Source organism: Anas platyrhynchos, chromosome 1 (genome assembly GCF_047663525.1).
Source record: "Anas platyrhynchos isolate ZD024472 breed Pekin duck chromosome 1, IASCAAS_PekinDuck_T2T, whole genome shotgun sequence".
Classification (NCBI taxonomy): Eukaryota; Metazoa; Chordata; class Aves; order Anseriformes; family Anatidae; genus Anas; species Anas platyrhynchos.
The window spans coordinates 197,988,576-198,001,317 of record NC_092587.1 but is presented as its reverse complement, the minus strand read 5'-3'; the positions used below and the strand labels follow the sequence as shown (position 1 = coordinate 198,001,317).

General features: G+C 57.0%; 2 protein-coding genes across 2 annotated transcripts; both read left to right on the top strand.

Moving 5' to 3' along the window:
* The first annotated feature begins 468 nt into the window (after window positions 1-468).
* LOC140001366 (uncharacterized) lies at window positions 469-5,682 on the top strand. Its single transcript, XM_072032801.1, has 4 exons — window positions 469-1,292; window positions 1,894-4,755; window positions 4,928-5,075; window positions 5,207-5,682. The coding sequence occupies exons 1-4, from the start codon at window positions 1,224-1,226 to the stop codon at window positions 5,323-5,325; spliced, it is 3,198 nt and encodes a 1,065-aa protein (XP_071888902.1). The 5' UTR covers window positions 469-1,223; the 3' UTR covers window positions 5,326-5,682.
* A 3,543-nt stretch (window positions 5,683-9,225) lies between these two features.
* On the top strand, window positions 9,226-10,552 carry LOC140001365 (non-selective voltage-gated ion channel VDAC2-like). The gene has a single exon (XM_072032800.1). It carries the CDS (start codon window positions 9,241-9,243, stop codon window positions 10,033-10,035), a length of 795 nt encoding a protein of 264 aa, XP_071888901.1. The 5' UTR covers window positions 9,226-9,240; the 3' UTR covers window positions 10,036-10,552.
* The last annotated feature ends 2,190 nt before the right edge of the window (window positions 10,553-12,742 follow it).

Here is a 12,742-nt window from a genome sequence, read left to right as displayed (position 1 = left end):
AGCTCCTGCTGCCTCGGCTGCAATGTTAGGGTTAGAGGGAGCATAACTTGATTCCTCCTGCGGAAAAGGAGTCTTATTGTTTACCTGTAAACTTGAAGCGGGAATTTTCATCGGACCTGCGTTGTGGCCAAAGGAGCAAAGTTCCTTTTAATGGCTTTTCAGGCCAGACAATTGGACAATATCTAACCTGTGCTTTTTTATCCTTTTCCCTAGTTTTGGGGTTGTTTTTCCAATTCCTTCTCTTTCTCCCCAAAGGACGAGCTTTACGCACAATTCCGAGGATTGTGCTTCTGAAGATCTCCAAGGATGGAGACGCCACAGCCTCTCTGGGCAACCTGTTCCAGCAAAGACACCGTTGTGTTACCAACACTGTTTCAGGCACAACTCTGAAGCATAGGACCTGCTTCAGCAGCCAGAGAAGCTGCAGACTAAACAGCAGCGTGGCACAGCTGTGGCTCTGCTGCTGAAAGCTCCTCCACAGCTTGCTCTTAAAGCAAGGAGCAGGAACTCGTCCTGCGGCTGCCCAGGGCTTTCCTCTCACAGCCCTGCCAGAGCCTGCCTCAAGCCACCTCTCTGCCAGCTCCACCGGCTCCCTGGAGCCCACCTTCTCTGGGAGCACTTCACAGTGCCTAGAGCCACAGGCCTCTGGCTGCCCGGACACGGGAGGAATCCCTGCTCCTGCTCCTGCTCCTGCTCCTGCTCCTGCTCCTGCTCCAGCTGCACTGCCAGGGTGGCCTGATGGGCGTCCAAGCTCGAGTGCAGTCTCTGCTGATGTGTGGGCAGTCAGGCAAAAGAGCCAGGAAGCTTACGCGGACGACCGAGCAGAGCATCTCCTGGCAGAGCAGGTAACGCGCAGTTACCTGGGAGCAGTTAGGGAGCTAAGCTAACTGCCCTGAGAAAGACTGAGCTGGGGCTGAGCCGGGGGCACTGGCTGGAAGGAGCCAGAGGTACCTGCCAATGCAGATCCTGCTGTGGGTGTGTGAGACGGTGTCCCTGGGGTGTCTGCCAGAATATGGGCTTGAGGGCCCCATGGCAACCACCGGGGCATTGTGATGCGTACCCAAAGGCCATTGTGACACGGAGGGGTACCCACGGCAACGGTGTCCCTTATAAAGCCCGAGCCCCGGGCTGCCCACTCACTCTCAGGAGAGCAGCTCTGTCAGGAGGCAGCAGCTCCCCTGGGTGCCTGTTGGAGTTCTTGGTCAGAGGACCTGGAGCATAGCATGGAGCAGCAGAATAAGGATGACTCCCAGCCCGCTGAAGGGCAGCGGAGCGTGCAGGAGCGGCGCCAGGTGAGGCTCAGGGAGCGAGACAGGGACAGCAGTGTGACGGGATGGCACCGAGAGCACCAGGATGAGGAGAACGGTGCTGGAGCGAGCCGGCCAGCTGGCCCTGAGCCCCTCCGGCCTGGACACAGTTGTTCCCAAACCTGGGGTTTCTCCATGAAGAGCCCACCCCCAGGACAGCCAAAGCCCATGTGGCCCTGGCAGTTCTGTGCCCACAGGCACAAAGAGCAGCGTGGCCTAATTCAACCTGGCTGTGCGCAGCCAGGAGCTGCCTCCACCGTCCCTCCATGCGGACAGGCTGCCGGTGCGGTCGTGCCCAGAGAGCGTGCGTCACACTGGCAGCTGCCACACGGAGTCGGGAGCCCCAGGACGGTTCGGTCGAACATCTTTGGCAGCCCTGGCAGCCTGCGATGAGCAGGCAGCACTCGCAGGAGGAGACAGGCAGGGCATTACCCTGGCAGGCTGAGCCCCGCTCTGCGTGGGCAGCTGCCAGGGCGTGCCGGGGGCCGCTGCAGGGCAGCTCACAGCAGCACTTCTAGTGGGGACACGGAGCAGAATGGCAGAAATGGCCCAAGTAACTTGGCCTTTCTTCTCGCTTCTCTTGCAGATGGAGAAGAAGCCGCAAGACATCAAGACACTGCCTCACCGTGGGGTGAGGCAGGCCGAGAGAATCCAGCTGCCAGCCCTGCCGCCTTTGCCAAGGCAGGCAGCGACTCAGGCAGCAGCACCCAAGCAAGTGCCTAAAGCAGAGACATCATCATCTGAAAAGGCCACTTGCAAGCTGCCCCCTCTGCAAGCAGCAGCCTCTGCTTCTTCAGGGGGAGGAAGGGCAAAGTCATTGGGAACAGAGGCCCGCAGCCAGCAAGAGCTTTTGCCACCTCTTCCCTGCATCTCTGGCAACAGGGACAGAGCAGTGAGGGCAGAGAGGCGGGAACGTGGCCCACACAGCCCTGTGGCCCCTGACGAGGACATGGGCAATGCAATACGGTCCTTTGTGTCCACCGTCATAACAAACGCTGTAGCCTGCAACGAGGGAGCCAGCAGCAAGGCAAGGCTTTCTCCCTCAAGCAGAGTTCCCAGGACCAAAGGCCCCAGAACACCACCTCTCACCACAGCAGCGGCCCAAAACTGGAAGAGTCGGCACTCGTCCAAAAGCAGCCTTGCATCCCCTGACGAAGAAATGGAAGACCGAATAAAGGCCTTTGTCTCCACTGCAATAAGAAATGGCCTTGCCTGGAACCAGGGAGCCATGAGGGAGGCAAGGCTTCCTCCCGTGGGCAGACCTCCCACGAGCAAAGGACACAGAACACCACCTCAGCCCGCAACTGGGCCCCAGAATTTAAAGAAGAGCTGGCACCCTGCCCCACACAGCCCTGCAGACTCTTGCACGGCACTGCAGGACACAGCACACTCCCGCGTGTCTGAAGTGCTGCAGAAGACGCAAAAAAGCTGGGAACACGGCCAACGATCAGCAGCACTTGGGGACCTGGCACAAACGGGGTGCAAATTGAGAGCAACAAGTTCAGCCGGGGTCCAGACAGACCTGGAGAGGACGTGGACGACTTCTCTGCCAGGGCCTGATTCCCGGGTATGCGCAGGAGCAAGGGCTTCCAGCAGAGACCCTGCAGCAGCTAGCCCAGGCCAGGGTAAGAAGAAAAAACAACAGAGAGAGAAACACATCAAACCCAGGCAGGGGACAGGCAACGAGGGGACAAGCCAAGGCCGGGGCAAGAAAGAGAGCAGTCCTGGGGGATGCGATGAAGAGGAGGTCGTCATCATCAACTCCTGGATCAACCCCAGGTTCGCCAGCCTCTTCACAGACGCACAGGACGTTCCCCAGGAAGAGGGCAGCGCAGCCAGCAGTGTGGACAGGGAGGCAGCACAAGAAGCAGAACACCCAGCAAGCGCCTCTCCTGGCTCGCTGCAAACCACGGACACTGTCCCATCAGCTGCTCCCCAGGAAGAAATTCCTGGGGAAGAGAGGCACAGCACGCCTCTCACCACAACAACAGCAGCACAGAGCAGGCCAGCAAGTCCTCCAGCAGCCCCTGCTCTGGAAGATGAGGGACACAGGACGCCTCCCCTGACACGTGGGGCTCCACAGTCAAAACCATCGGCCTCTCCAAGCCCCAGTGAGCACAGCACTGCGGTGATGGTTGAGAGCCAGGGACGTGCCCGACATGCCTCCAGTGCCTGTGATGACGAGCTGGATGAACGAGTCAAGACCATCGTTTCCACAGTCATACGCCGTGCTGAAGCCATGAGCCAGGGAGCCGTGAGCAAGGCAGCAAGTGCTCCCTCGGCCACAGGACCCAGCGTGCCTCCTCCCACAGCAGAGCCTGCAGACTCTACATCCTCAGCATCTGCCTTGGCTGGAGCACTGGGGGACTTGGCACGCACGGGGAGCACAGGGAGAGCAACGAGATCAGCCGGGGTCCAGACAGACCTGGAGAGGAGGCGGACCACTGCTCTGCCAGGGCCTGATTCCCGGGTATGCGCAGGAGCAAGGGCTTCCAGCAGAGACCCTGCAGCAGCTAGCCCAGGCCAGGGTAAGAAGAAAAAACAACAGAGAGAGAAACACGTCAAACCCAGGCAGGGGACAGGAAACGAGGGGACAAGCCAAGGCCGGGGCAAGAAAGAGAGCAGTCCTGGGGGATGGGATGAAGAGGAGGAGATCGTCATCATCAACTCCTGGATCAACCCCAGGTTCGCCAGCCTCTTCACAGACGCACAGGACGTTCCGCAGGAAGAGGGCAGCGCAGCCAGCAGTGTGGAAAGGGAGGCAGCACAAGAAGCAGAACACCCAGCAAGCGCCTCTCCTGGCTCGCTGCAAACCACGGACACTGTCCCATCAGCTGCTCCCCAGGAAGAAATTCCTGGGGAAGAGAGGCACAGCACGCCTCTCACCACAACAACACCGGCACAGAGCAGGCCAGCAAGTCCTCCAGCAGCCCCTGCTCTGGAAGATGAGGGACACAGGACGCCTCCCCTGACACGTGGGGCTCCACAGTCAAAACCATCGGCCTCTCCAAGCCCCAGCGAGCACAGCGCTGCCGTGATGGTGGAGAGCCAGGGACGTGCCCGACATGCCTGCAGTGTCTCTGATGAAGAGCTGGATGAAAGAGTTGACACCATCGTGGCTGCAGTCCTACTCCACTCTGTAGCCATCATCCAGGGAGCGGGAGCCCCAAGCAAGGCAGCAAGTGCTCCCTGGGTCACAGTGCCCAGGGTGCCTCCTCCCACACCAGAGCCTGCAGAATGTACATCCTCGGCCTCTGCCTTGGCCAGAGGCCCTGTGGGGGAGGCCAATGAAGCCCCTCTCGCTGCAGCAGCAATGCCACAAGAAGAAGGTGGAGAAGGGGCTTCTCCTTTGGCTGCAGAGCCTCTCCGGGAGGCCATCACAGATCTCCGCCCAGCAGCAGCTGACGAAGCAGGAGCAGCAGCCACTCCCTTGGTTCCTGGGCACCAGGTAAGCACAGCACACGTGGTGGGCACCAGGCATCCAGGGCGGCCCCAGGCAGAAGCAGTGCATTGGGTGTGCGTGCCGGGAGCTGCTTGCTGCTCTGCATTTCCACATGCCCCAGGCACAAGGGCTGACATCCCTTTCCTCAGCTGCCCGTGCTGTTCCTCTCCCCATGCAGGTGGCCATCGAGCAGGGAGGCCAAGCGCAGTCCTCCTCCTGCACCAAAGATACGCCAGCGGATGAGCCAGCAACATCCCAGACACAAGCGCCGTCCCAGGATCTGTTGGCCGGGCCTGTTCAGCGCAGCGAGCAGCACCAAGCACAAGGTTGGCAGCACCACGCGCAGGGGGGCTGGCTGGTCCTGGGCCACCCCTCCCCGGGGAAAGGCCTTGGAGGGGGGGACAGGCTCGCCCAGCACCCGCTCAGGCCCTAACCTACACCTCTGTGTCCCCCACAGGCACCCTTGACCTCGCACAAGCCCCGGCGCGCCAGCCACGGCCCTCCCGCATCAGGAGGGCACTTCGCGCGCTGCGCAGGGCTTTCCGCTGCAGCTGCATCGCAGGACAGCGAGAGTAGCCGCGCCCGGCTGTGCCAGTCCCAGGAGGATGCTCGGAGCTGGCAGCTGGCCCTCAGGAAGCTTTGCAGCACCCACGGAAGCATCACTGCGAGGCACAGGACAGCGCCCCAGGAATTCAGATGCCCCACCACATCCTGCCCCCAGCCTCAGCTCAGCTGCGGCTGCTTTCTGCTCTGAATAAAAGCTCAGGCAGACTTTTGCCCCCAGTGCTCCTCTCTGTGCCATTGATCTCAGGAGAAAGAGCGGTGCAGGCCATGCCAACCCGGGGCCTCTCACAGTCAGAGAAGTACAGAATCATAGAATCTACCACTGAACCGTGTCCCTCGGCACCAGATCTACACGGCTTTCGAATGCCTCCAGGGATGGTGACTCAACTACTTCCCTGGGCAGCCTGTTCCAATGCTTCACAACCCTTTTGTTGAAGACTTTTTGCCTAAACCTAAATCCACCTAAACCTCCCGCGGCCCCACTTTTTCCTCTTCTCCTACCGCCTGTTGCTTGGGAGATGGGACTGACCCCCACCGCACTACAACCTTCTCTGAGGTCCTTGTACACAGTGATAAGGTCTCCCCCAAGCCTCCTTTCCTCTAGGCTACATAACCCCAGCTCCCTCAGCACTCCTCACACGACTTGCTCCCTGGGCCCTTCGGCTGCTCCTTTCCCCTTCCTTGGACATGCTCCAGGACCTCCACGTCCTTCCTGCAGTGAGGGCCCCAAAACTGAACAGGGTATTCATGGCGCGACCTCACCAGAGCTGAGTACAGGGGGAGAATCAGGTTCACAAACCACGCGATGCTTACTACTACGCCATATATGTACAATTTTATTTGACCAACCTTTATTTTCCCCTTTTCCTTTTTTTTTTTTTTAATTATTTTTTTCTTCATCTCTCGTGACCAGAATGCCCGTGATTTATTTATTTATTTATTTGTTTGTTACTGATTTTTGCCCTGATTCTCCTGCTTTTCTTAGCTATCCTCCTCATTTTGCGACTGTGGGACATTCCCCTTATCTGCTTAAAATACTTCACCTGGTATGCTACTGCCATGCCCGCACAATCCCTTTTGAAAATGCAAGGTTAGTGGAATTTTCCACTGCAAGAACCTGACGTGCTGTCAGCAGCCTGCAAGCTCTCCTGACGTGCTGTCAGCAGCCTGCAAGCACACAAGGGGAGGAAGTGCTGCAACAGCCGGTGCTCACCAAGCAGCTGCCCGGCAAGGAAAAGACAGTCAGTAGGACATGTGTCAGGACACTTTTCCTGCCGATGCGGCCAAATTCACCTGAGAAAGAAACAGGAAAAGTCTCTTTCTTTCTTATGTGGGACTCCGGGAAGACAGGCAAAGTTCTCCGAGAGCTGAAAAGTGGGCTTCTTTACCTGGAGGAGCTCAAAGCAAAAAACAAGAGCAGCCCCACTTTAATAAGGAAGGAGGCACCCAGCCCAGGTACTAAGACACGCTGAAAAGCAAGAAAGGAGGAACAGTATTTAAGCATTTCTGGCACTGGAAATGCAGCGCGGGGCTTCCCCAACAAAGAAGATGGGCCCTTGTGCTTTGGCCACTGCTCATGGGAAGGTGCCAGATGGCGTCACTGCAGAGAGCCCTGGAGATGGCCTCAGTGTCTGGGAGCTTCCCAGCTCCCTCCTTTTTGCCCCCTACAGAAGAGCTGGGCTAGGAAGAGCACAGCCAACACCCTCAGCTCAGGAAAAACCCTCCACGGGGTTCCCAACTAATAGGGAAAGCCTTGAGAACCGGCTCTGGCTACATGCTGGCTTGCCCACTCGGGCCACAGGCAACGCACAAGCGCCAGGCAGTACGCATCCCGTCCTTCTGCTGGAGCTGGGCTCTTCTGTTGTGCATATTGCCAGAGCAGCAAGGGGCCCCTGGCACACCTGCACTTTGCAGGCTACCGCTGGGGCATTTCTTCTGCTTGAGGAGGCGGGCTGTGGGGTGGCAGCTGCAGGAGGGAGCAGGCTACGAGGGCAGGACGAGGCTGCAAAGCCCACCTTGTTCAGTGCGAACTGCCTGTGCACGTGGTGGGGTATTGCATCCCCAACGTGCCCAGCCCCTGGAAAGCAAATGCCCCAAATCCCCTTTCAGCCGTGCCCTGGGGACGGCAACAAGGCCGCCAATGCCATGCTGCAGGCTGGCACGGCCTGCAGATGCCAGGCTGCCAAGCCCAACGTGCGGCCGCCACGCAGGCGCCAGCTGCCAGAGGCTGCAGGAAGGTTCCAGAAGCAGCGGCAGCAGCCCGCGCAGGGGCAGCCGCGAGTGCAGGAGCCGCTCCTGGGCTCTGGGCTCAGGGGCAGACGCCTGCCCCTGCAGGGAACGAGGCCCACCCAGAGCCTGCCCAGCGGCATGGGCCTGCCCAGACATCCTGGGGGGAAGCCCTGGCCGCAACAAGTGAGCGGGGCGCATGCAGAAGCCCCTCACAAATGCTGACGAAAAACAGGGCCCTCAAAGTGAGAGGCAACCCTGCAAGACTTGGAGCAAAGAGGCACTGCCTCTCCAGACAGCACAAAGTTTCCTTCAGCACAAAGAAAAGGAAAGGCCTCTTGGCTCTAGATGCCGCCCGACACCACTGACAGCCGTGCTGCGGACAGGCCAAGGCCTCAGCCAGCTTGTGGCGCGGGGGGGCAGGCAGAACTGCCAAATGGCCGCCAGGGCTGTCAGAGGAAGGGTCAGGAGCTGCCCTGTCGGGGAGCAGCTTTTCTCTCTCTCTCTGTGCACTCAGGGAGCATCTTTCCTGTAGGGCCACCAGCGAGCTGAGCAACCCGGTACCGAGAATGAAGCTCTCTCATTTCTGGCCCGTACAAACCTCGAGCAGGCCCCGCGGAGCGTGCACAGTGATCCATTCGGGTGTGGAAAGAAAACTGTAGAACAGCCGTTTGTTTGTTTATTAAATCTTAATGAAATAAAGATAAATATTATTGAAATAAAGATAAATATTACATCTTAATGAAATGAAATAAGAAATGTGTGTAGAGCGCAATCGCGGAAGCAAGACAGAGGCAGTGCGCCGCAGCCCAGTGATTTTCCAGGCCTCCTTTCTCTTCTCCATCACTTTCCCCGCCTGCACACTCCGTACTAATTGGTAGCTGCATCAACAGAGAAAAAAACTCTCAGGTAGGATCTGAAGGTCCCCAGCTCTGCCTGCCCCCAGCCCCAGGAGCAGGGAGCACAGCCCCCTTCCACTGTGGGTACGTGACTGTCGGCTGCAGGGGAGCTTCAGGACTTTGGGTCTGCAGGGGAACGTCTGGAGGCAAGGTCCTCTCCACAGTCATTGCCTCCCCGAAGCAGCCAGGGGATGGAGAGCCAAAGCCCAGAGCTGAGCAACCCGCATGCTGGATCCCTCGGGCAGCCTGATGCAGCTCAGCTTTTCCTGGCCTTTGTGGGAGTTGGCCCACACTTACCTGGCACTTGATTTGCTGAGGGGAGCTGCCTCAGCCTTCTTCGCTGGAGGGAGAGGGATGAGGACATGCTGATGCTTCATCTCCACTGGTACCAGCTGCAGAGCGTTCTTCAGGTCCATGAGTGCCATGGAGGAAGCACACCCCCTCTGCAGCCTCTGCATTTCCGCCTGCATCTTCTGCTACAGGGGAAGCAGAAACAGGGAGCATTTTTAGAGGGGAGTGCTAATGTGGGAGCTGTCCCCCCACTGCAGTGGGGCAGTCATCCCCTCAGGGTTTCCCCAGGCTCAGGGCAGTTTCCCTGCAGCCTGCTTTCTCTCAGAAAGGCAGCATGAAAGGCCCCAGCCCTCGGCCTCTGAAGCTAAGGGCAAGAACACTTCCAGGGCAGCGGGCTTTGCAGGAGCCCTCATCCTTCACGAAGGAAAACAAGGCTCAGAAAGGGCAGGTTTTTCTCTTGGAGAGAAGCTTCGTGGCAGAGCTAAGCCGCCCTCCCGCGCCAGCCAGCCCAATGGCAATTCCTCCGTCGTACGCAGACCTTGGCAAATCTGCCAGAGATACCTTCAATAAAGGATATGGGTTTGGGTTGGTGAAGCTGGATGTGAAAACAAAATCTGCAAGTGGGGTGGAGTTCACAACATCTGGTTCTTCGAACACCGACACTGGAAAAGTTAATGGGAGCTTGGAGACCAAATACAAGTGGGCTGAGTATGGGCTGACTTTCACAGAAAAACGGAACACAGATAACACTCTGGGAACAGAAATTGCAATTGAAGATCAGATTGCCAAAGGCTTGAAGTTGACGTTTGATACAACTTTCTCACCAAATACAGGAAAGAAGAGTGGTAAAATCAAGTCAGCATATAAACGTGAATGCCTAAACCTCGGTTGTGATGTTGACTTTGACTTTGCTGGGCCTGCAATCCATGGTTCAGCTGTCTTCGGTTATGAAGGCTGGCTGGCTGGTTACCAGATGACTTTTGATAGTGCCAAATCAAAATTGACAAGGAACAACTTCTCTGAAGTTCTTCTCAGAGTTCTTTTGTCTTGCTGGCGGCACAGGCAGCCTATTTCCTGCAGGGGAGAAGGGCATGAAGTGGTTAGAGAAACGTCAAATCTTCAGAAGCACTACCCTTGTAACAACCCTATCCCTGTTCTGCCATCCTTGTGGAGCTCACCTGATGCATTGCCAGCATCTTGCAAGCACACAAGACGAGGATTTGCTGCTATAGCTTTTGCTCAACAACCTGGTCTTGCTTTTCCAGCAGGCGGCAGCTCTCTGCGAGGACCAGTGTCTCTTTTCTGAGGTCTGGCCCAAGGAGAAGCCGTGGTGCAAGCTGTGGCAGCCACCTGCCAAATCAGAGAAGTAGAGGCCCTCATCCAGAGCCTCCCAGCAAAGAGGGGAGAGAGAGAACCAGAGATAGGGGAACCCTGTCCCTTGCTGTACCCAGAGGCCTGGAGTTCCCCGAAAAAATGGAGGCTCCTTTGCAGCTGCATTGGGTGAGTGAACAACCGTGGCCTTCTGCTCTGAGCTGCTGCAGCAGCTGCTTCCCTGGCTGTACACTGGCAGTGTGCGCAGGAGAGCAATGCCTGCAAAAACATGCTTTGTGCTGAGCATGCAACGATTAGAGAGAAACATCAAATCTCCACAAAGGCAACCCGTGAAACAGCCCGGCAATGGGCACACAGATGCAGTGGCTACTTGTCCTGCTCTCTGGTGAGCCTCGCAGGCAGGGGCTTGAGTTTGGGGCCAGGCTGCAGCACAGCGCTTGCCCTTCCCCTTGTGAGATATGTTCATCTGATTTGTGTCAGTATGGAACAATGCTAGGGCCGCATGGTATGATGAATGTGACCTTCTGTCTTACATACCCTTGTATAACCACAAGTCTAAGAAGAACAGAGTGGTTAATGTATATAATTCTCGTATCTTGCAAAGGAATGGTTTAGCAATTCGTGTCAATAGAGAGCTTGAAGGGCAATGCATTTGTAGGCTCTTCCTTGAAGTCTCTGATATCTGGGGGGTTTCAGAATAACTGCTAACTATTATGACTATTGCATGGGACACTATGCAAGTCTCTGATATCTGGCCAGGAGATTAAGGAGATGGCGAGAGCTGAAGAACAACTAAAAGACAAAGCTTGCAGGGGATGTTGCACAAGTCTCTGACATACAGCCAAGTTGGACAAAGGAGAAGGACAAGAGGGAGGAAGACTATGAGCCTTCAGCACGAGAGACCCCCCAGAGACCCCCAGAGGGACCACCGGAGACTGATACACATGCTCCAGTTGGGATTCCAGAAACTAATTATAATAACCCTGTTTTATTTAGAAGTAGTAATGAATATGTATCAGCCTAGGAGCATACAAATCAGCTGCTTGATGTAACTGGTGGGTGTCTTGGTGGAGCAGAGACTCCCAGCGCACCCATCGCTGTTTGCTTACCTCTATTCCTTTAATAAATTGTAAACTTTGATTATAGTCCTATTTTGAAGACTGAGCCATTTATTACACCCTCTTCTCCCATCCTCGAGGAGCTCTCCTGAATGAATGCTGTCAGCATTCTGCAAGCACACAAGAGGAGGATTTGTTGCTACAGCTTTTGCTCAGCAAACGGCTGCCCAGCAAGGAAAGGGCAGTGGGTGGGACATGTGTCGGGACCCCTGTGGAGCTGGCCAAGTCCCCCTGTCCAAGGAAAGCCGCTCGCTGACTCAAGGGGAAGAGCCCAGGGGCTGCCTCCTCCAGCTGCCCCCCAGCCTCACCTGGGAGAAGGCTCTTTTCCCCCAGCAGCCTGGCCCAGCTGTGCCTCCCCTGTTGCCCTGGAGTCTGGCTGGAGAGCGACTCTGGGGTGTGAGCAGCCGGCTCTTAATAGCAGGAGGCATCCCTGTCAGGAGGAAAAGAGAAGGCTAGTCAGAGCTGCTCCTTGGTGGCCACAAAACTTCTTCACACAGAGGGTGGTGAGGCACTGGAACAGCTTGCCCAGAGAAGCCGTGGATGCCCCATCCCTGGAGGTCTTCAAGACCTGTTTGGATGAGGCACTGGGCTACTTGCTCTAGTGAATGGCATCCCTGCCCATGGCAGGGGGCAGGAGGGAATAGAAGATCTTTAACATCAATTGCAACCCAAGCCATTCTGTGATTCTCTGGAAAGGTTCAAGATTCCGCTCCAGAGAGGAGAGCTGAGTGACACTCCCTGCTCCCTTCAGGGAGAAGGGTGCCAGTGAGAGCCCAGAGGCCTCACTGAACAAGGGGCTGTGGAAAGAAGGCTGTTGCAGCAGAGGACTACCAGAGCGGGAGCTCCTCCACAGTCTTCCCGGGGATGTCCACAGCTCTGCTCTTGGTCCTGCCTTCCTGCAGGGCCTCCTTCCTCTTCCCCAGCTGTTTCCTAACACGCCAACGGCCTCTTGGGGCATTTCCCAGGAGCCCTGGGCTGTGCTGGTGCAGTGAGAAACTTACAGTGAGGCGGCATTTCAACAGCTGGCCGTTGCTATTCAGGTTGTGAACAAAGTCGGAGGAAAAGTGCATTTGGACTCTGCTCTTGCGGGAGACCAGACGGCCGATGTCCTTGAAGATGAAATCAACAGCCTGCTTCTTTGCAAGGGTGTAGGAGAGAAAGAGCAGGGTCTCCTGAATGCAGCGCTGCACGGTGTTGAATGCTACGGGAAGCAGGTTGGCGTGGTCTGCACCACTCTTTCTCCTGAGATCAACGACACAGAGAGGAGCACTGGGAGCAAAACTCTGCCTGAGCTTTTATTCCCAGCAGAAGGCAGCTGCAGATGAGCTGAGGCTGGGGGCAGGATGTGGAGGGGCATCTGAATTCCTGGGGCACTGTCCTGTTCCTTTCAGTGATGTCAGCGTACAGCTCCGAGCGCCCTCCTGGTGCTGGCAGCTGGGCGCTGCTACTCCCACTCTTCTGCGATGAAGCTGCAGCACAAAGCACTGCGCAGAGCCTGAAGCGCCTGTCTCCTGATGTGGGCGGGCCGTGGCTGGTGTGCCGGGGCTTGTGTGAGGTCATGGA

Excerpts from the sequence above, each read along its gene's own strand:
- LOC140001366 (XM_072032801.1), top strand. The coding sequence starts at position 1,224 with ATGGAGCAGCAGAATAAGGATGACTCCCAGCCCGCTGAAGGGCAGCGG. Across the intron at positions 1,293-1,893 it reads GCGTGCAGGAGCGGCGCCAG|ATGGAGAAGAAGCCGCAAGA; the intron begins GTGAGGCTCAGG and ends CTTCTCTTGCAG. Across the intron at positions 4,756-4,927 it reads CCTTGGTTCCTGGGCACCAG|GTGGCCATCGAGCAGGGAGG; the intron begins GTAAGCACAGCA and ends CTCCCCATGCAG.
- LOC140001365 (XM_072032800.1), top strand. The coding sequence starts at position 9,241 with ATGGCAATTCCTCCGTCGTACGCAGACCTTGGCAAATCTGCCAGAGAT.